Source organism: Bos indicus, chromosome X, assembly GCF_029378745.1.
Source record: "Bos indicus isolate NIAB-ARS_2022 breed Sahiwal x Tharparkar chromosome X, NIAB-ARS_B.indTharparkar_mat_pri_1.0, whole genome shotgun sequence".
NCBI classification, from domain to species: domain Eukaryota; kingdom Metazoa; phylum Chordata; class Mammalia; order Artiodactyla; family Bovidae; genus Bos; species Bos indicus.
Genome location: NC_091789.1, coordinates 32376541 through 32400710, shown reverse-complemented (window position 1 = coordinate 32400710; position 24170 = coordinate 32376541). Strand labels below are relative to the sequence as shown.

Genomic DNA, 24170 nt, shown 5'->3' with positions numbered 1-24170 from the left:
TTTAATTTCTAGGAATGATCCATGGGGCTTTTTGCACTGCAGCTATATTTTCTTCACCTGATCCTGGAAGACTTGTCTATGCTCTGACTGATGAGTTCTGGCCCCATAGCATCTGGAGAACATGGGGACAAGGCAGCACACTCTGATGAAAGGCAGAATCCGTGCTTCCAGGCCCAGTTCCACCACTGTGTAGCTGGGGGAGTCTGGTGAATATCTTTCACTCCCTGAGCCTGGCTTCTTTGCACCTGGCTATCTAACAGGATTGTTGTAACACTCACATAATGTTAATATATTGTGTGAAAGTGCTATCAAATTCGCAATCACTGGGCATGTGAAAAGTAGTCCTGGTCATGGTATTTTACAACCTAGTAATTGATAAAAGAATGTGCACATCTGTGCAAGCATCTCATTAGATCAGATGCATTAGAGGGGTTTGATACTCCGGGAGACAGGATGTGCACATGTGTGTGTGTGTGAGAGAGAGAGAGAGAGATCAAAACATTACATTCAATGATTGTTCTTGCTCAGTTGCTCAGTCGTGTCTGACTCGACCCCATGGGCTACAGCACACCAGGCTTTCCTGTCCTTCACTATCTCTGGGGAATTGCTCAAACTCACGTCCATTGAGTTGGTGTTGTAATCCAACCATCTCATCCCCTGTCATCCCCTTGTCCTCCTGCCTTCAATCCTTCCCAGCATCAGGGTCTTTTCCAATGAGTCGGCTCTTCATATAATGTGGCCAAAGTATTGGAGCTTCAGCTTCAGCATCAGCCCTTCAATGAACAGTCAGGACTGATTCTCTTTAGGATTGACTGGTTTGATCTCCTTGCAGTCCAAGGGACTCTCAAGAGTCTTCTCCAGCACCACAGTTTGAAAGCATCAGTTCTTTAGTGCTCAGTCTTCTTTATGGTCCAACTTTCACATCTGTACATGACTACTGGAAAAAACATAGCTTTGAGTAGACGGACCTATGTTGGCAAAGTGATGTCTCTGCTTCTTAATACACTGTCTATGTTTGTCATAGCTTTTCTTCCAAGGAGAAAGTGTCTTTTAAATTCATGGCTATAGTCACCATCTGCAGTGATTTTGGAGCCCAAGAAAATAAAGTCTGTCATTGTATCCATTCTTTCCCCATCTCTTTGCCATGAAATGATGGGACTGGATGCCATGATCTTAGTTTTTGGAATGCTGAATTTTAAGCCAGCTTTTTCACTCTCTTCTTTCACCTTCGTCAAGAGGAGCTTTAGTTCCTCTTCATTTTCTGCCATTAAGATGGTGTCATCTGCATATCTGAGGTTATTGATATTTCTCCCGGCAATCTTGATTCCAGCTTGTGCTTCCTCCAGCACAGTACTTTGCATGATGTATTCTCCATATAAGTTAAATAAGCAAGGTGACAATATACAGCCCTGACGTACTCTTTTCCCAATTTTGAACCAGTCCATTGTTTGATGTCTAGTTCTGTTGCTTCTTGATTTGCATACAGGTTTCACATGAGGCAGGTAAGGTGGTCTGTTATTCCCATCTCTTTGAGAATTTTCCACAGTTTGTTGTGATCCACACAGCCAAAGGCTTTAGTTTAGTCAATGAAGTAGAAGTAGATATTTATCTGGAAATTCCTTGCTTTTTCTATGATCCAAGAGATGTTGGCAATTTGATCTCTGGTTCCTCTGCTTTTTCTAAATTCAGCTTGTACATCTGGAAGTTCTCGGTTCATGTACTGTTGAAGTTTAGCTTGAGGGATTTTGAGCATCATCTTGTTAGCATGTGAAATGAGTGCAATTGTCCAATAGTTTGAACATTATTTGGTATTGCCCTTCTTTGGGATTAGAATGATAACTGACCTTTTCCATTCCTGTAGCCACTGCTGAGTTTTCCAAATTTGCTGGCATACTGAGTGAAGTGCTTTAACAGCATCATCTTTTGGGATTTGAAATAGCTCAGCTGGAATTCCATTAATTCCACTAGTTTTGTTTGCAGTAATACTTCATAAGGCCCACTTTGACTTCACATTCCAGGATGTCTGGATATAGGTAAGTGATCACACCATCATGGATATCTGGATCGTTAAGATCTTTTTTGTATACTTCTTCTGTGTATTCTTGCCACCCTTCTTAACCTCTTCTGCTCCTCTTAGGTCCATACCATTTCTGTCCTTTATTGTGCCCAGTGTTATTTTTATTTTGGTCTCTTGCTTATTCACTTGAAGCAACTCCCGCCAGCCTTATTTGTTTCACTCCCATTTACTGTTGAAAATCTCTAGGAGAACTTAGAAATAGGGCCATCAATTGATAACACTGGGAATAATTAAAAATTTTTTAAAATAAGGTTGTAAAATAAAGCAACTTTTCAATAAAATAAAGCAATTTCCACATTGGTAAGCATGAAAGGTGATGGACAAAACTGTCATAAAAACCAACCCAAGTATTAGTTCTGTTCTTTTTACTTTCATATATGAAAATAGAGATTTCTAGAGAGAAATGTTGTTACCATCACAGGCTACCGAAATCACCCTTGTGGGAATTGCTAGGAGTGGTGAAGTCCCTTACAGGTTTGGACTACCCCACCTCACCAAAGGAAGCATCTTCCAGGCATGTGACAAAATCTGGCTGCTGGCCCTGAGCAGCTGCTGCTGCTGCTGATGAGTCACTTCAGTCATGTCCGACTCTGTGGGACCCCATAGACAGCAGCCCACCAGGCTCCCCCGTCCCTGGGATTCTCCAGGCAACAACACTGGAGTAGGTTGCCATTTCCTTCTCCAATGCATGAAAGTGAAAAGTGAAAGTGAAGTTGCTCAGTCGTGTCTGACTCTTCGTGACCCCATGGACTGCAGCCTACCAGGCTCCTCCGTCCATGGGATTTTCCAGGCAAGAGTACTGTAGTGGGGTGCCATTGCCTTCTCCAGGCCCTGAGCTGAGGCTGAGGTATCTACAGAGTATCCCCATCAGCACCCATGAGTATGTGCTGTGTCAGAGAGCCTGACTCAATGACAGTGTTCTGATCTAATCCTTTCCCTGAGAGAAAGCAAATGACAGGGTCCATTTTAGCCCACACTGTGCTTGGGCTTCCCTGGTGGCACAGTGGTAAAGAATCCACCTGCCAATGCAGAAGACACAGGGTTCGATTCCTGGGTTAGGAAGATCCCCTGGAGGAGGAAATGGCTACCCACTCCAGTATTCTTGCCTGGGAAATCCCATGGACAGAGAAGCCTGGTGGGCTACAGTCCATGGGTCACGAAGACAAATGACTGAGCATGCATGCAAGTGTTCAGTCTACTTTGGTTTGATACCAGGGAAAGATCGTAGGTGAATTCCAAGGGGATGGCTTAAGTGCATGTCAAGAGTATGTGCTCTGGAGTCTGTCCAATTGTGGTTCTATTACTGTGGCCCATAGGGTGACTCACTCAAAATCCTTGAGTTTTGGTTTCTGCTGCTGTAGAATATAAGGTGCTGACTCCCATGGGTCTGTAAAGAGCGAAAGTTCCTGACATACTTGCTGTAGATGCTCAGTGGGCAGGAGCTGGTTGAGATACTGGTGTTATCCATGGAAGTTTTCACTAACCTGTGGGCTCATTGGTGGGGAGTGTGCATGGTTTCACTATGAGTTACTACCCTGCGTTGCCCAGAGCCTTACACATAATAGGGGCTCAAAGCATTTTTGTTGTAAGGAATGAAGTAGTGAATGAATGAATATAAATATGGATGCAAATCAGGTAGAAAAGATGACATACTTGACTTTTTCCTGAGAGAAAGATGTTTGTTTCTAATTACAGACATGTCTCAAAATCCACCTGAAACATACAAATCTTGGGCACCTGAACAAAGACACAAAAAGCAAATCTGATCTTTCAAGATTTATGCTCCCTGAGCACAAACATCTATGTTTTCAGCTTTTGTAATGAAAGCAGAAATCCACAGCTCCTGTCAAAGGTGCCCCAGTTTTCAGTCTTGGCACCCGTCAAGCACCAGCAGCTTCAATACTTCTTGACGTGCACATTGCAAATGCCAATATTGCTTGTTGTCACATTAGCCAATATACAGTCCTCAAAATAAAATCCTCTTGATGTCTGATTACTCTTCTTAAGGACCTCATGCTGATTCATTTCAAACTGTGAATTACCTTTAATTCACAGCTTGAAAAGGCTGCCAAATTTTGTTTTCTCTGCTCCCAGGTGGCTGTCCCTGATGTAGTGGAGAACTTCCAAAAATATATTAAGTCCTTAGGAAAAGTTGGCATGCTCTAAGATGCAGGGCATACAAGATGGGTTAAATGCAAGAGTTGGCATATGTCTCAGTTTGAAAGTTGGAATGGCTGCGACCAGTGACAGTCACCAAGATTACCAGTTTATTGGGAGAGTTTAGTTTGGCTTTTGTAAGCCTTAAACTTATTAGTAGTATTTCTAAATTCCAAGTACCAAATCATCTATTCTGATTAAGAATTAATCTGATTATGAAAATAACAGTCATTTTCCCCCTGCCTCATTACACATTTATTTTGCTCCAGAAATTGTATCTAAGTAGAAGACCAAATTAAGTGCTTAGGAAAGAACATATGAAATTGCTCAAATCTCAAATCAGATTCTCAAAGGAAACATTTTCCATGATGAAAGTTTTTGTAGAAAGATGGTCAAAATTTTCATGCATGTTTTTTGTGTTTTGGAGTTTTACTGATAAAAAAAAATTGTTTAAAAATTCATCTAAGAAATTATGTAGCACTTGCTACTGGTCATATCAAACTAGAAAACAATCTTATTATCTTTCTATTTCCTGTGATAATGAAGTCTTCATACCCTATAGAGAAAAGATGAGAAATAATGCTCTTTCAGTTAAATCAAGCAACTTTAACCAGGTTTGGAATCATCAACTTCAGCTCTTCAAGTCTATTTGAAGGTTTGTGTCCAGGTACAAAATGCCAAATTTGGTGACCAAATCCCTGACTGCATCAGATTCCACAAGGAGGGACAACTCAGTGGGAAAAGAGAAGGCTTTGAGCATGCAAGATTTCCCACGAAGAGCAATGTAACTTACTCTGCCCTCCTGTGTACTCATAGCTAACATGTCTGTTCAAGATAAACAGTTTGTCCTCCCACTGAAACCGTGTATACTTCGTAAGGAGGGATGATATTCTAATGTCATTTTTCTCATCTGTAAAATGGTAATTATTGGGAGCCCCTCCAGGTTGGCATGGACTGTAGCCCACCAGGCGCCTCTTAGACCCTCTTTAAAGTGAAAAGTGAAGTCGCTCAGTCGTGTCCGACTCTTTGCGATTCCATGGACTATAGTCTGCTAGGCTTCTCTGTCCATGGGATTCTCCAGGCAAGAATACTGTAATGGGTAGCCATTTCCTCCTCCAGGGGATCTTCCTGACCCAGGGATCAAACCCAGGCCTCCTGCATTTTAGGCAGATTCTTTACCATCTGAGCCACCAGGGAAGCCCTGCTAAATATAATAGGGTGGTGTATATAAAAGCACCTGGCATGAGACCTGACACCTAGCCTCACCCATGATCCACCAGCAGAGTGATTATTGTCACAAATGTCTACCATTCCTGTGAGAGTGTAACTTCCTGTCCTCCTATCTGGTGCTACATTCAAGAATTTGTCCATGTGGTACGCATTGTTGTCACCCACAGGTAAACTGGCCACAACTAGACTCTTTTTGTCAGGCCTTTTGTCAACTGTCTGGGTCCATGGCTGGGAAGTTTTCAGACTTGTAGCTAGTGCCATAAATGAAGAAACTGGTTTCATGGCAAGGAAAGAGCAGACTTATGGTTACATTTCCAGTGGTCATGTATGGATGTGAGAGTTGGACTGTGAAGAAGGCTGAGCGCCGAAGAATTGATGCTTTTGAACTGTGGTGTTGGAGAAGACTCTTGAGAGTCCCTTGGACTGCAAGGAGATCCAACCAGTCCATTCTGAAGGAGATCAGCCCTGGGATTTCTTTAGAAGGAATGATGCTAAAGCTGAAACTCCAGTACTTTGGCCACCTCATGCGAAGAGTTGACTCATTGGAAAAGACTCTGATGCTGGGAGGGACAGGGGGCAGGAAGAGAAGGGGACGACAGAGGATGAGATGGCTGGATGGCTGGATGGCATCACCAACTCGATGGACGTGAGTTTGAGTGAACTCCGGGAGTTGGTGATGGACAGGGAGGCCTGGCGTGCTGCAATTCATTGGGTTTCAAAGAGTTGGACACGACTGAGCAACTGAACTGAACTGAACCTTTATGTTGGGCTTTTGTGGAAACTATCCAGAAATTCTCAACAGCACGACCTAAAACACAGGAGACACCTGATAAAAAGGGGGTCTGCATGATTTCCAACTTGACAGAATCCAAATGCAAACAACCAAGGATGACAAAGGAAATACCCAAACATCCATATATGGAGCTGCCATCTTCTCACTGGTCCTTACAAAATGAGCTAAAGTCAAGGCAAGACTAGAGGGATACTCTTGAGTTCATGGTTGCTGTCTGAAACTGATTGACAGGAAGAATTTGATCTGTCCCTATTCAGGATGGCTCATAAAAGACCAACAAAGTCATGTATTTTGGTAAAGCTACTGCACTGACAAATAATTGACAAGCTGATAGAGTCAACTAGATGAAGACATCTAACTCAATGAAGAAAATTCAAGTTTTTTGGATTTGATTTCCATTTGCTCCTCCATTGTTCTTTAATGGTGCCATAAAGAAACTAGAAGGTAACCCATTATCTGGGGTGTCCCTTCAATCTCTGAATCTTTTCCCTGAAATAAATGGGTGCTTTAGAGGCAGGACAGACATGGTATCACTGTAGAACTACACAACTCTACAGCCTGAGAAATACAACTTGACCTTCAATAGCCCATGTCCCACTCTTCTGGGGGAAAAAGACCATTTTTGAAGGAGGCTAGAAACTCCACTGGATTTAGAAGACCTGGGTGAGGCCTGTTCCAAGACTATAATACTCTGACTTATACAGGCTGAGGGAAACAAAACCTTCTGGGTCTTCTTTCCTCCAGAAATTATTAAGGGTTTACATTCAATGAACTTTGAGGTTGAGTTGAATTACTAGAAAGTATAACTGTTTACATTTGAATTGTGGCAAGTGTTTGCATGTATACCAGTATGCATATATACATATGTTTGTTATTTTGCCTCATGTCCCTCAAGGGGCTCTATCTCTATACTCTGAAATAAAAATAAATTCCCCCTTGATTTAAACTTGAATCCTCTCAATCCAAGGTCAATGCTTTCCCCCAATGCCATCAGTGTCATGGAACAGAGACTCAAGCCTGGATCTTGAAACTCTCCCAGTTGCATGCTCTGGCCTCCTGGGAAGTTAGGGTTCCAGCTGGAACAGGTAGGATGTCACCACTTAGATGGACACCCTATAGAAAGCACTGTGTGTCAATGGAGCATGCTGGGGCGAGAAGAGCTTCCATCTTCCCAAGGCCAGTGATCCCACTGCATCACAGAGTCTGGTTAGTTCCGAGCTTGCACTCGGGGAACCCTGAGCTGGTGTTTTCAGTCCTGGTGCTGATCCGTGTAGTCCTTATAAACAACCCAGGCCCAAATGGAAGATCGGCATTTCGTCATTTGGGGAAATGAGGCCAAAATGAGGAAAACAATCAAGTAGTCCAGTAGCAAAGGGGCTTTGATTTACAGGGCTCTCATGTCTTCCTACTGCAGTGAGGGCTAGGGGCTTGCCCAGGACATTCGTAAGCCTTAGGAGGGTGTCTCTCCTGCAGAAGGGCTGTCTTGGGGCTGCTTCCCACCAACCTCCAGCCACTAACAGTCTGTCTACATGCAGGATGTTCTCAGATGCCTGGAGGATGACCTTGCCAGACGAAAAAGCCTAGAAACTGACTTAAAAAGCACAGTGTAGTAAAATAAGGGAGAATGACTATAATGGCTAAGTTGATAATAATTTGGAAGCTAAAAGTGAAAATAATTATTATAGCTCTGATCTTTCCTTGTTAAACCTATACCCTACCACAAGAAGGTCATTTATTCCAGCTGGAGTCTGACAAACAATGCTTAGACTTTAGATCAAGCAACTAAAAGAAGAGGGGTTCACTCAGTAAACAGACTCAGTGTCTTCCATTTTTATCAACAAGGCCTATAGAGCACATTAGCCCTACTAAATGCACTGTATACCCAGTGCTACTGTCTGCAGATGCAGCCTCTAGCTATAAACCACAATTGACAAGTTTATTTCTGTTAGTTACAAACTACCGAAATACTGCATTTTATGGTCTATATGGAAATCAGCATATTTCACAGCAGGAGCCTAAAACTCTTGCTTTAGGAGTAGAATCATTTTACAATGGAAAAAAAATATTCTTATAAGTTTTCATGTTGGGAAACCTGCACTGATTTCCTGAATGCTCGACTGTGTGCGTGTGTGAGTGTATGCGTATGTGTATGTGAATTATACTGGCTTTGGAATAAGAGTGGAGCAAGTTAGGAGTAGAGGTAAGGAGAATAAGGTTTATTGTCTACTAGGATAACAAGGGGGACGTCAATGCAAAATGATGACTGGAAAAGCTGGAATGAACAATATCAAAGATGATTTTGGGACTTCCCCGGTGGTCCAATGGTTAAGAATCCACCTTGCAATGCAGGGGACGTAGGTTTGACCCTTAGTTGGGGAACTAAGATCCCACCTGCCATGGGGGAACTAAGCTTGTGTACCACAACTACTGAGCCCATGCGATTTGGAGCCTGCAAGCCACAACTTGAGAGAAATCCAAGCACCACAACAAGGACCCAACACAGCCAAAAAAACTTTTTTTCAATTACCACATTTCCATGTAATTTGGCCCTTAAATCAAGGTTATAGTTTTATTTTCCTCTTTTCTCTTTTTCCCTGGATTCTTTAAATGGAGAATTCTGGGGTATTGAAATGGAACCTTGACTTATAAGGCACGGATCAGGCCAGAAAACCAAGAGGACTGATGATGAGGTCAGCGTTTGTGGGAATTTAGTACTAAACAGAACTAAGACCATGGAAATACCACTGACTTTCTCAGAGCCTTGGTCTGTTTGGGAGTCATTCCCAGTTGTTTTGTGCAATTATTCGTGATCTTCCAAAAGGTGAGCAATTCACTTCAAGTGTGCCATTAGGCCACTCAAATGACGTACATTATTTCATTTTGAAAATTTTCAAGTATGTGACTATTACTCACACAGAAAAGTTGGCTTCCATTTTCTATTATTAGGAATGAAAGAAGTTGTGAGAGAACTACTCCCTTGATACGCTCTTGGACAAATGGATATTACAAAATCTACAATAGTTAATCTGAGGAAATTGGTTTCTCCAGGCCCCTCCTTCAGTGAACATTAGTAAAAAATGAAAACAGTGTGGAGTGAATTGCAGGGCCCTGGCTTCTGAACCTAGTATCATGCAATCTCTTATTCCATCTCTTGCTGGCTGCCCTTGTTTATCTTTAATATACAGTCACCAGATGACCTGTGAACAGCGAGGTCCCAGGCTGACTGGCCAGAACAATGCACTCAAGCCCTCATGTTCAAACACCGCTACTTAGGTGGCTTCTTTCTCCATCCTAGTCAGTGGTGGCTGAATGTTACATATAAAGATGTCTGTGGCTGAAGTGACACAATGCTCAAACAACTAGACAACTGAAGACTCACAGTTCAAACAACTCACATAGCTCAAACAACTCAAGAATCACAGTTATTTTTGACCCAGCTTGTATCTACAATGCTAGAGAGCCTAATGGTGATTTCATTCATTTTGGCCATTATTGGCTTATCGTGGGAAGTCTCACTCTCCCCTCTAATCACAGTCCACATTGTTAAGAGGCAAGTTTCCTATTTTCAAGGAGCAGCAGAGAGAACAAGATTCCCTCAGCATCAAAGCACATTTTCCTTGCCAAATGCCCCTGAAGAAGCCTGTTTCAGAAACCTGAATACTCGGGACTTGAATGGTACTCACTTTGTAGAAGCTCTGCTGGTCGGGTCACTCCACTCTGAAAAGAAAGCGCACAGACATTTACTGTCCACGTTTTCTACTGTCAAATGATAATTCTGAACAACATTGGTTTTGAACATGCAGCCCTTCCAGTTACACTTTTTCACAGAATCCTGCCATGTGTAACAGATGAAGTAAAAAGGAAACCAATTGGATATATCACAATGTGACTTTTTCTTATTGTTATTTCATGTTTGCATGATATTAGGTAGGAAAGAGAAGAAAGTGAGGGAGGAGAGGAGATAATGGTTTTGACCAAGAAAGATTTTTTTTCAAAACACTTACTTTGTAAGGCAAATCCTGGAGTCAGATGTTGGGATTCCTATAAGGAAGAACACAGACAATACAAACATTAGTTAAATGATACAAAAGAAACAAAAGGTCTATTTGTTACTGCTGAATATATAACTTGACTAATGTTGGCAAATAGGAAACCACTGTTAAGGAGTCCATTAATTAGGTTACTGTCAGTAGCTCTACTTAAAGGATAGACATTTGCCAGCTAAACCTGCTACAACTTGACCATAAGTGCCATTTTATCAGAATTACACATAAGACTGGTATCTGTTCGGAAATGTGTGCAATGTGGGAACAAATGACCCATGTGTGAGATTCAAATGTATAATTTCTCACTTAGCTAGGCAATGATGCCTCTATGGAAGTAAAGGGGACTCGGTTCAAACAAAGGATCATGACTTTGGTAGAGGTATAAATAACACTGTAATTAGCAGACTGGCTCAGTTGTTCCATTTTATAGAAACAAGTCCAACTTTCTACCTTGACGGTGACACATATGTAATAGATGTCTCTTATTTTTACAAGAAAAGTATTCTTAAAACTTCATTGCAAAGTTGGAGATGTATAGGAAGCAATTCCAACTATGCGAGTGGAGCATGTGATCTAAAGAGATTTCAATTTTACTTGAAAGTCACCCTCAACGTGACTTATAAGTGTGTTAAGAAATCCGGATTTGCACACATCAGGCCTTCTGGGAGCATGGACACATGTGTGGAGGAAGGAGGGAATTTCAAAGGCAAAGCAACTGTTTCCAACCAGAGACAATGAATTCAAATAAATACAATAATTAATTATATCAAGAACATACACACACACACACACATAGACACACACACATGTCTACATAACTGACTCACTTTGCTGTTCATGTAAAACTAAAAAAACATTGTAAATCAACTATAGTTTCAATTAAAAAATTCTTTAAAAGAATTATATCAATCTGCTGCAAGTAATCTATTCTTTAAGCTTAATCTTACCACCCTATAGAGTAAAAATAAGATCACAGCATAATATTATGTAAAAGAAGTGAGCTAGAATGATGATGATGTTGTGTTTAAATTGAAAGTGAGTTTTCAAATCTATGTAGCATGATTCTGTTACTCAAGACACTTATCTTCTGGCATGATCACCACACCAGAAGATGAGCAGAAACTCCACAAGACATGAGAAAGGCCTCTCAAGCAAAGGGCTGACACTAAGCCCAGGTAGTTTGCTGCTCAAGGGCTTCTCCACCCTACACTGCCATCCTTTCCCCAGTCTGCTAGACAACTAACTTTTGAGAAAAGACCCTAATAAGCTTCGCCATTTGATTCCCACCCCTTAGCAAATTACATGGTGAGGAAGGGGAAACATTTCTAAAAACACAGCCACTAGAAACATTGAGACATGAAACCTGACAGCACAGGGGGCCAAAGCATATGACACAGCACAGTCAGAACTGAAAATACACCAGAGTCTATGGCCATTTAATATACAGGCAAGCATTCCTAGCCATGTCAATAGCTCCCGAGGACACAATTACAGCATAGTATAATATTACTTGGACTTCCTTGGTGGCTCAGATGGTAAAGAATCTGCCTGCAATGCAGGAGACCTGGGTTCGATCCTTGGGCTGGGAAGATGCCCTCGAGGAGGACATTGCAACCCGCTCCAGTATTCTTGCCTGGAGAATCCCATGGACAGAGGGGTCTGGCGGGCTACAGTCCATGGAGTCACAAAGAGTCAGATGCAACTGAATGACAAAGCACATAATATTACAGCATGCTGCAATAACTAAGGCTTCCCTTATGGCTCAGCTGGTAAAGAATCTGCCTGCAATACGGAAGACCTGGGTTCAATCCCTGGGTTGGGAAGATCCCCTGGAGAAGGGAAAGACTACCCACTCCAGTATTCTGGCCTAGAGAATTCCATGGAGTATATAGTCCATGGGGTTGCAAACAGTCAGACACAACTGAGCAACTGAACTGAACTGACTGATGGAAGGATAGCCTTTTGTTATCCAAGAATTTCAGTTATCCAGAGCATCACATTTCCCAGAGTGCCAAATAAATGAGTAGTTAACCATTTGTTCATAACTATATGCTCATTATTTAAAAAACAAATTTCATTACAATTGTATAGGACAAGTTTGGTCTGCGCATAGCTTCAGGAATTAAACAACAGCATTCAGAGTCAAGTAAATGGTATCTCTGATTATGGCCAGCCTTTGTACTGCTCCCAGAAATCTGGATTGAGTTTTTACCCTTCATCCACGTATCGTGGACATCAGACCCAAACAGTCAGTTGTTTGAGGCTTCAGAGCAGTGATGCATGAAACAAATTGGAGGGTTATATTTTTGAGTGAATTTGACTCAACTGTGTTATGTATTCTTGATACAGTTTTTAATGTTTAGCTGGGTAAGACTGTTTCAAACCAGAATCCCAAACCAATGAAATATCTTTGGATATTACCCAAGTTCCTTTGCATACATACCCAATCCTGACTGAAAAATAGCTTGGTCATGGGGAGAATTTGCATTGTTCATATAGTAATTGTTGATTCACGTCATACAAATTTTTTCAAATGTCTGACTTTGATCTGTGCATTTCTTGTATGGACATGTCACACCAATAATTTTAGGAGTAGAATATAACAATGCCAAAATGTTTTCACAAACTTATGTCAGGCTATTTTAAATAATAGCCTTAATTGTAAAATCAGAGGCTCCTGTAGGATTTAGATTCTAGAGCAGGGGTTGGCAAACCTCTCCTATAAAGGGCCAGACAGTAAATATTTTAGGCTTTGAGGGGCCTATAGTGTCTGTCATAACTATCTAACCTTGCCATTTTAGTGTGATGGCAGTCATAGATAAGACATACATGAATTGGTATGGTTAGATTCCATGAAAGCTTGATTTATAGACACTGAAATTTGAGTTCCATATCACTCATAGCATCTCATGGCATTCATATTACTAGTAATTTTCATATTCTTTGGAAAATCTTAGCCATTTAAAAATCTAAAAAGCCATGGGCTGTCATTTGCCAACTTCTGTCTAAAGGGACTTTCCCCAAGGGACATAACTAGCTCCCTCAATGTGGCATAGAGTTTTTCCATTTTCCATCTGAAAATATGGCATTTCAATTTGAGATGGATAAGTAAATTTCACTAAGTTGAGGATTTTCAAGCGTATTGGTTTTTGTAAGTTTATAGAATCATAGATTATTTGGCCTGGAAAATCCACTGGAGTTACACATAGCACACATGTTCATGCACGCACACACACACAGTACAAATGAGGAAACTGATGCTTAGAAGAATTTGGACAGAACCACACAGCCAGCAAATGGCAGAACCAGGATTAAGAACAGCCAGGTCTTCAGCTCCTAAGACCCTTTCCTCCATGAAAGCTCTGTAGTGAAAGGAAGAAACGGATGCTTTCTGAGAGGATGGTGTCACCTAGTCCTGGTGCAAGCACAAGGAAAGGACCAGCACCCCAGGTACATGTATTTGCTGGAGAATACCCGCGTTTTGGAAGATGGAATCTGAACTGGTGCATCTATAAACTGGTGTGATAAACATATCACTAGAACACCCAGAACTAAAGACAGGCTCACTCATTTATCAGCTGAGTGATTCTGAACACATTTCTTGACTGTGTGCCTCAGTTTTCTCCTCTGTAAACTAGGGACATTCAAATTACCAACATAGTGCATGTGTACATGCTAAATCACTTCAGCAGTGTCCGACTCTTTCGCAAACACATGGACTGTAGCCCAACAGGCTCCTCTGTCCATGGAATTTCCCAGGCAAGAATACTGCAGTGCATAGCCACTCCCTTGTCCAGGGGATCTTCTTGACCCAGGGATTGAACCCAGTCTCCTGCACTGCTCCTGGATTCTTTACCACTGAGCCAATGGGAAGTCCGCCAATATAGTGAGGATTGAATTATTTACTATGTAGTCAGTGCTCAGAACCAAGCGAGGTACACAACAGCATTATATGCGCTATTCATGTTGTTATTATTATTTAAAATGTACTTTTCTTTCAAATCAACGTTTTGGCAGGAATCAAGGGAAACAAAAGAGTGGCTGGGTAGCCATACTGGTTTCACCATTTTATCCCACTTGTGTTTACCTTTATCGTGGGGTTGATGGTAGCACAGATAATTGACAGAAAATGCAGATCAGGCCTGATTTCAAATTTTGCACTTACTATAAAAGCCCATTTCAACAACCAGTTCTACTGTAAACACTTGCAAATGTCAAAATTGCGACTTGCATGAATTATCTGCAAAATTGGAAAAATATAGCTGAAAACACTGCAATCATTGTACAAATGTTGGATTCAACACCTGAAACAGATGAATTGATCACTTGGCTGCGATGCCAGGGAGAAGGATATCAAACCCAGGGCAGCCTGACCACGGAGAGTTGGACTTCAGGAAGGAATGACACACCATGGACCCTGCTCACTTAGTTCTGATCCCTTTCAAAGGTGGAAGGGGATGATTAAACACAGTTTAGGCCAATGTTACTCTCAAAACAATGACTCTAAAATTAAAGGATGTGATTGGGTTTCTCCTACAAATAAAGTCCAATATCCTTTGTTGGCATTCAAGGCCTTTCCCAAAGATGCACTTATGTGCCTGGGGTTCACTTGAGACCATATAGTCTACATCCCACCATGATCTCTCTAGGTGCCTTGCTCTCCTGTTCTGCATGGAGAGTTCTTCTCTTGGGCCCTTCTCTACCTGTCAAAGTTGTAAGCAGCCTCCAGGTAATGTCACCTTTAAGCACTTGGTCACTGCCCCAGGGAGTATGAAATCCTTCTCAGGGCCTTTATTCTCTATTAAGGCACATGCTACATTGCTTTGTCATTTCATGTTTTTCTTCACCCTTAACTTTATTGTATGTCCTCGGTAAGTGGTTTCTGAATAAATGGATGGATGGGTGGATGGACAGATGGGTGGATGAATGGGTGGGTAGATGAATAGGGAGATGGGTGGATGGATGGATGGGTGGGTGGATGGAAGGGTGGGTGGATGGATGGATGGGTAAATAGATAGGTGGATGGATGCATGGGTGGATGGGTAGGTGGATGGGTGAATGCATGGATGGCTGGATGGATGGGTAGATGAATAGATGAATGGATGGATGGATGGATAGATAGCTAATTGGATGGGAGAAAAGAAGACATTATTTTTTCTTTTAAAATGTGTTATTGGAATATCCACAACTACTCAGGCATTTTTAAAAATAATGCTGAGAAAAAATTCTTACTGAGAGCAAGTGAGGAAAAACGTATATGAAACACTTGACATATATGTTTCATATATTTCATTTATATGAAACACTTGACAGTTCTACACTAGAACTGTAGGAGAAAAGGTTCTGTCAATATGATTTGTTGGCATGTGAGAATCTGTCTGCTTGTGGGCGAGGACTAGAAGTGATACATGAAAGTGAAAACTGATCCATTAGGCTGAAGAGTACTGGGTTTTTTAATTAAAACAGTCTGGGATGTTGTTCCATCATCTATTGGGTCTTTCTTAAGGGGTGAGTTCACTCTTCTCTCTGGTCCATCAGCTCAGGGGACAGTAGCTCAGCCAGTGGTGGTGCTCTAGGAATAATGATCTACAAGCTAGCATCTGGTGGACATTCTCTTAAAGACGCTCTTTCAATAAATATGCTATTTGTATTAACATCCTGAGGGACACGAAAGAGTCTAGATATTATGGCCGTAGAACACCAAGGCCACTTCTGTTTTTAAGATTCCAATGGGAAGATTGGTATAACTAACACCATAGCAAGGGAAATGGAGCAAGAAGATCACTGACCTGTCCTGGGATGGAAAGTGTGCTCTGCTCAGAATTTCCGGGAGTATGCATGGCAGTGAGAGGAGTAGGCCAGGGATGGGTCATCTCCTGATGAGGAAAAACAAAGCAACTTTATTCGCAGGAACTTCAAAAAATGAAACACTTTCTTGGCACTAAACATGGTAGGCCCTTTCTATATACTTACTGACTTAATTGGCTTAAATTTTTTCAGGGGAACTTAAAGTCATTCAGTCCATTCCCCTGCTCCACACTGCTGCTTAAAGCCTATCTTTGAGACAAAGGGCCATTCCACATCCACTTGTACATTGCCAGTGATGGGGAGTTCACTACTGTTCAAAGCAGCCAGTTTCATGTTCAGACAGCCTGATCACACTATTCTTTCCAGCCGGGAGCTAAAACAATCTGTCTCCCAAGAGGTTCTACCTCAGGATCGCCCTTTGGAGCCACACAGAACACATTGTTTCTTCTTTCTCCTGACAAGCTGTTGGAAGACAGCAGCCTGATCCCCTGGTGCCATCTTTTCTCCAGTCAGAGACATTGGAAACTTGTTCATTCATTGATAGGGAACCTTCAACTTCTCTTCTAATGCCTGAATTCTGTGTTCTGTCAACTATCTCAGGTGCTCCCAGGAGGGACTCAGGACTGCCTGGGGCTCTTCTGACTCATGATCTCCTGTTTCAGGTGTGATCTGCCAGCTCAGGGCAGGGCAGCACGATCACCACCTCATTCTGGATGCTCTGATATTCATTTCTCTTGATGTAGCCTAACTGTTAGTGACAAGTTTAGGACCATGCTATTGACACAGTGCGTTTTTGAGCTGAAGTCTTAATGTTGGCATGGCCCCTCAGGTGCCCACTCTCCACGAGCAGAGAGGGTAGGTCCTCAGTTCTTTTAAACACTCGCTTTTAAAAGAGGTGCTGTTCAAATCTTGCTGGAGTCTTAGGACTCATGGTACGTTCCCCAAATAGTGAGGATAATTAAATCACATGCTCGACATCCCAAGAGAGATGACAAAGTTTGTGAAGCTGGACGGTGTCGGACTATGCTGGATTCATCAAACATTTTGGTATATGGACATTAAATCTAAAAATCAATGTAATGATGGAAATAAAGGCAAACTTGGGAGGAGGGGATCAAAGTTTATGAAAGGCCTTTTTAATGAGTCAGTTATATAATACTTTTCCCCAATCTTTATGGGTAACATAATTAGTCATTTCAAAGGTAATATTAATAAGAACTCTCAGGTAGCACTAAACCATGTTTTTTTCCCCCTTCTATAATTATCCAGTTCAAAAAGAGTCTTTGATGTCTGAAGAGCTGTAATGCAAGAAGATACTTCACAGATTCATTCACAGCGGAACCGCTGAAGCAGAATCTGTAAGTATGATTCAGAGGAGCCCTGACACAGATTGGATTCTACCTGGCACTATTTAAAAGGAGGCGGTAAGTACATTAAAAATGCATACCAGATTTAAAGGGGATGCTTAACCTACTTAAAAGATAGACTATTTCCAAGTGTTTTCTAGTTGTGCATTTGTATGCAGTTGATAACATTCATGACAAACGCTACTTATGTATTCATCAAAACTGGTCCAATGTAACTATACATGACAACAGCTTCAAGCTGAATTCTAGTTACTCTGTGTCTTTAAAATACACAGTGATTTCTTTGAAAATTTAGATAGTGTTTCCTGAGTAAGACCGGTCTTTTCCAATATTAGTCTCATCATTTAAAAGACACAGGTCCTATTGATACAGTAAGCCTCAGCCTGGGATAAGAGTGTTGTTTCTTCAGCAACCGGGGAGGAAGCTTTGATCAATGAGAAACTTAGTTATCCATACCTTTCCACCACTGGCTTTAGAGGTGTGCATCTGGGTTTATTCAAAGGTGTTTCAGACACCTAGATGGATGACTCACTTCTTGAAGGTGTACCCTCTCCCTCAGGTCTGCTATATTTACTTAGTGGCAGAATCTGATCCTGAATTACTTTTGGAGTGTGCTTCTCTGCTGGCCAATCCACATGAAGCTACATATACTTGCACATTTTCAATGATGACTGAGTCACTGAAATTGTGAGATTTCATGAAATGGCAAACTGGCTCCATGGTACCATCGATGCATTTGATTAAGACAGGGAGGAGGCAGCTGAAAGGAATATAATTTACTGAAAGACTATCTTCAGCAAGGAACCTTGGCATAAGCTCTTCCGCTTTCAAAATGAGTTAGACCTAGAACGTGTGCGAAGCTCACAGCAGATTTTTCATTGTAATTCTTTTCATTCACACTTGAAGGATATTAATCTATTTTTATGTTCTTGTTATTCCCAAGATAAGAACATGCACACCCCCTTATCCAACTGTAGTAATCTGCATGTTCTTCAAGTGGGAATGAGCACCTGCTCCAAAGTGTTGCCAAAGCTTTGACAACATGCTCCAGGGCTGAGCACCTGTACTCAATATCAAGCATCACTGCTCCGTTAACCACAAAAATTACACACGCACGCACGTGAGATTGGTCTGAAACTCCATCTCTGGGCTCCTATGATCCTCCCTGAGAAAGATAAAGCAGGGATTCATCCCTGCACTAGGCCATCAATGTAGTGGAGGTTCTGAGACGTGGGGCCTCACACTGGCCAGAAGCGACTGCCGGGGACCAGGTACATGGCACAGACTCTTTCCATGACACTAGATGCATCTCCCCTTTGTGAGGTCAACTTTGGTTTATGGAGAAAGGACTAAGCAAGCAATGCTGTTTTATTTTGCAGTACTTCACAAGCAATAGAGAATTCTATGCAGTTTCTAAAAATAGGGCAGATGCTTACCCTCCTGTGATCTGAAGACTCCCTAGCCAAACACAGAATAAATCAGAAAAGGCCCATTTTCCACTAGCAATTATTTTCCAACCAGATCCTCCAGCACTAGGGCCTGAGCAAATCCAAAACAGCTTGTGGGGAGACTTGCTTTGCCTGACTTAGAAACAGAAGCTGGGTGCTCCACACTCTGAGGGGCAGAAATAGAATTCCAGACCCTGCTGGTCTCAGTTATGTCCCAGATTAATCCAACACACAGCTGGCTGTTTTTACAAGTGTCTACTCTGTTGGCCAAGCCTTATCTCATTCACCTTTCTATCTCTAGTGCCTAGGAGATAGTAACTGGCTATTGTGAGATATTATTATTAGTCTCTGAAGTTTCTATGTGTGAATTATCATTATTATTAACAATAACAAAAATATCAAGATTTATCTAGTCATTACAAGTGTGTCAAAGCTCCTTTCTCCTGGGTCCTGGTGCGCACAAGGTTTTGTTGTGCCCTTCATGGCAAATAGATGGGGAAACAATGGAAACAGTGACAGACTTTATTTTCTTGGGCTCCAAAATCACTGCAGATGGTGACCACAGCCAAGAAGTTAAAAGACGCTTGCTCCTTGGAAGAAAAGCTATGACCAAACTAGACATCATATTAAAAAGCAGAGACATTACTTTGCTGACAAAGGTTGGTCTAGTCAAAACTATGGTTTTTCCAGTAGTCATGTATGGATGTGAGAGTTGGACCATAAAGAATCCTGAGTGCCGAAGAATTGATGCTTCTGAACTGTGGTGTCCTTGAGACCACAAGGACTCTTGAGAGTCCCTTCGACTGCAAGGAGATCAAACCAGTCCATCCTAAAGGAAATCAGTCCCGAATATTCATTGGAAGGACTGATGCTGAAGCTCCAATACTTTGGCCACCTGATGGGAAGACCTGACTCATTAGAAAAGACCCTGATGCTGGGAAAGATTGAAGGCAGGAGGAAAAGGGGATGACAGAGGATGAGATGGTTGGATGACATCACTGACTCAATGAACATAAGTTTGAGCAAGCTCCAGGAGATGGTGAAGAACAGGGAAGCTTGGCGTGCTGCAGTCCATGGGGTGGCAAAAAGTTGGACAGGACTGAGCGACTGAATAAAAACAACAAGTGTGTCAGCCACTTAGTTCCCACACTTGGCCTTTCTGTGCCATAAACTATAGAGGCAGGGATTAGCATCGCATTCATTGGGCAGATGAGGAAACAGACGCAAAGAATTCCCTTTGATGGATTCCCTGCATTTTTGTTCTACTAACTTGTACTCTTATGTACCAGTCACCAGGATCCAGAAAGCATTAAAAGTCAAAGTTCTTCCACAAAGAGGTCACTCTGCTTAACACTAAGCTGTCAGCGAAGACTTCACTGTGCGAGGTCCTGGGAAAGGCTTTGTGGTGAAGGCAAGAGGAGCAGTGTCTGTGCATGTACATGTGTCTCTGTGTGGTGTAAATAATGATAATAATACTGATGACTTACGTTGGGGCTTTGGTTGAAATGAATGCTTTCAGAAAAATTATCTCATTCAATCAATAACTTAAACATATAGAATGCCTGCTTATCAAAATTGCAGGTGACAGTAAACTGTGAGCATTCAAATTCAGAGAGATCCTGCAAAACTGGCCTGAAGCTGATGAGATGAATTTTAACAGAGGTAAATGAAAACTGCAATTATATTCCACAAACCAAGTGTAAAACTGTAAAATGAGAAAGACTTAGTGTAATTCATGGCTAAAACCTCAAATATTTTAGTTAACCCTTAAGTCAATTTGAGGGATTTGGCAGTTCTTTTGACTGCCAATGCCAGCTCAAGTGATATGTAGGTTAGCATGATGCTCATAATGTGGAAGGCAACTGTTGGTTATACCATAACAGTGCATTGTACAAGACAAGAGTTTACCATCCTAGATGACCCATACCAGCAGGGGCACTGGAATACTGCAAGCTCTTAAAAGGGATGGTTACCAGAACCATCAGAGCTTTGAAAGCTCATCACACTTATGAATGCCCTTCAAGAGAATGAGGAAAGTTTAGTCTACAGGAAAGGGAAGTTGAGGGAAGGTCTGAGTGGTGCATTCAGATACCTGAAGGGAACCCACTCTGTGGACCAAGAGGTTAGGACAAGCCCTATGGATCGAAGTTACCAGGGAAATAATTTTAACTCTAACTAAGGAAGAATTTCCAATCAGGTGAGCTTTCCAACCACAGAGCCTACTGCTTCAGAAGGCAATGAGTAACCCATCTCTAAAGGCAAGACAGCCCCTGCCTAGGGTACCAGAAAAGGGATTCCTATAAAGTTGGGGGGCCGGGTGGGGCTCATGGACTAACTACATTGCCTTATATAATTGTGCGATTCTATTCTTTCTCTCTGTAAAATCAATGATATTGATGAGATGATACAAAACTGAATCTGGAGCAGTAGGATCTTTCACATGACATGTAAACATGACTGATCAAACTGGCTAAGGAAATTCATCACGGTCTTGGGGGTGGTGGGCAAGTGCCAGGGGAGCCTACTATCTCACAGTGAGACAGCGAACAACCCAATTCATCTGATTATTTGCTCAGGTCTCGGGAAGTCCAACAACGGTGGAACCATAGATTTTCCTGGGCGTCATAACTAACACTCCTACCAAACCTCTCCTGTAGTCTCAAAACCCTGTTCCACTTAATTTAATGAATATTCTTCTGTTTGGAATGCTCTTAAGACAGCCTCCTGAGCTTGTATCTCTGATGTCTATGCAAATTCTGGTTAGGAAGAAGTAGAAAATCAACTGTTACATTAAACAACTTCCCAACAATGAGCCAACACACAAAATGCAATCCACTAGGAAAACAAACAAACAAGAAGCTAAAGTTTCTAACAGTAGAATATGATTTTTAAAGTTTCTAACAGTAAAATATGATTTCATTGACATGTATAGAAATTCTGGCAATATTCTTTCAAATAAATAATTGACTGTTTTATTCAAAACTCCTTAGTACTGGCAGTTGTCTCAGGGAAGCTGGAAATTTTTTCCATTGGCCCTAGGAGTGTACATGCAAAACATCTAGCTCACACAGGCTGCCTTTGTCCTGGCAGCCCCCAAACCAGGGTTCCACTAAAAAAGAGCCTGATTCTAATTTACAATTGGGGAGCGATTATCAGTGACCCCGAGCTTCACCATGTGCTCATTCAATCAATCAATTCATCTTCTTGCCATTGCCAAATGCAATCAATTCCATTTCATCTACTGAATATAATGGGGATGTGGATGGCCATAGGCAGGGCTTAGCCATGCAAATTCCTTTGGACCAGTTACTCCTCAGGCACTCCACATTTAAATGCTACAAAGAAATACCACAAAAGGCAGCAAAAGGGGGCAAGACCACCATAGTGACATACTGGGCAGAGTTCAACCAGATCCATCAAATTCTGCATATTTTAGCAAGAGCAACACAAGGCCACAGCCCATGCAACTAATTGGATGAGCCCTCAATAGATGATTGCTTTGAAAATATCAATCCTTATCAGGACATTTATCTCAATCAGTTGAAACCATCAGAACAGAAAATGGGCCAGCCCAGTAGGAAATGTGGTTAGATCGAAATTGCCTTCTTTGGTAAAGTCAGTATTAGCACGAATTCAAGAGTAAGAAATTTAAGAACTGGCCATTGAGAAATGTTTTGGGAAGATCAGGAGGAGGAAACCTCGGTGGAGAGCTTTTGCTTAAGAGTCCAATGCAGGCATCAGAGGAATCTGATGTTACCCAAAGGCCATTTCTTAGCTTTTTTTTCACCCCGTGAATCTGTTCTCCTCATTTGTAAGTTAACTTGGAAATGTGTAAGCTACTCTTTTCAAAACTATTTTTTAACCTCATTGTCAAGTGTTTAGCTCTTCTTTTTCAAATTATTTTACCATTAAGTACATCCAAGTGACCATTATTTAAAATATACTGGTTTGATTGTATCTATGTGTGTATATCCATCTTGCTGCAGATGACATTATTTTATTCTTTTTTTTATGGCTGTGTAGTATTTCATTATGCATGTATGTGTGTGTGTATACATACATATATATGTAAATTTTCTTTATCCATGCTTCCAACCCTGGACATTTAAGTTGCTTCCAACCCTGGACTTTTAAGTTGCTTCCATCTCCTGCCTATCTTAATAGTGCTGCAATGAATATTGGGGTCTATGTATATTTTCAAATTATGGTTTTGTCCAGATATATGCCCAGGAGTGGGATTGCTGGATCATATGGTAACTCTATTATTACTCGTTAAAGGAACTTTCATACTGTTCCCCATAATGGCTGCACCTAATTACATTCCCTTTTTCCTACATTCTCTCCAGCATTTATTATTTGTAGACTTTTTGATCATGGCCATTCTGACTGGTATGAGGTGATACTCATTGTTGTTTTGATTTGTATTTCTCTAATAATAAGCAATGTTCAGCATCTTTTCTTGTGCCTATTGGCCATCTGCATGTCTTCTTTGAAGAAATGTCTATTTAGATCTTCTGTCCATTTTTTGATAGGACTATTTTTTAATATTGAGCTGTATAAACTGTTTGCATCATTCACAAATATTTTCTCACTTTCTGTATGCTGTCTTTTTGTTTTGTTTATGGAATACTACTCATCCATTAAAAAAAGAATGAAATAATGCCATTTGCAGCAACATGGATAGACCTAGAAATTATCATACTAGGTGAAGTAAGTCAGACAGATTAAAGGCAAATATCATATGACATCACTTATATTTGGAACCTTAAAAAATGATACAAATAAACTTATTTACAAAATGGAAACAGACTCTCAGACATAGAAAACAAACTTATGGTTACCAAAGGGGAAAGGTTGGGCAGGGGATAAATTAGGTATTTGGGAGTAGCATATACACAACAACAAACTGTGGAAAATTCTTCAAGAGATGGGAATGAATACCAGACCACCTGACCTGCCTCCTGAGAAATCTGTATGCAGGTCAAGAAGCAACAGTTAGAACTGGACATGGAACAACGGACGGGTTCCAAATTGGGAAAGGAGTACATCAGGGCTGTATATTGACACTCAGCTTATTTAACTTATATGCAGAATACATCATGTGAAATGCCGGGCTGGATGAAGCACAAGATGGAATCAAGATTTCTGGGGAAATATCAATAACCTCAGATACACAGATGACACCACCCTCATGGCAGAAAGTGAAGAGGAACTAAAGAGCCTCTTGATGAAAGTGAAAGAGGA

General features: G+C 41.3%; 1 protein-coding gene across 9 annotated transcripts in view; it reads right to left on the bottom strand.

The window, feature by feature from the left end:
* AFF2 (ALF transcription elongation factor 2) overlaps positions 1–24170 on the bottom strand; it is a 537205-nt gene that overhangs the window by 160323 nt on the left and 352712 nt on the right. For 6 of the 9 annotated variants that reach the window (XM_070785319.1, XM_070785322.1, XM_070785320.1 and 3 more), the window contains 3 exons: positions 16093–16179; positions 10262–10298; positions 9941–9974 (listed from right to left, as the gene is read on the bottom strand). In XM_070785319.1, the coding sequence (XP_070641420.1) occupies positions 9941–9974; positions 10262–10298; positions 16093–16179 (158 nt within the window). The remainder of the gene's footprint in view (positions 1–9940; positions 9975–10261; positions 10299–16092; positions 16180–24170) is intronic. The other 3 variants (XM_070785321.1, XM_070785324.1, XM_070785325.1) reach the window with 1 other exon arrangement.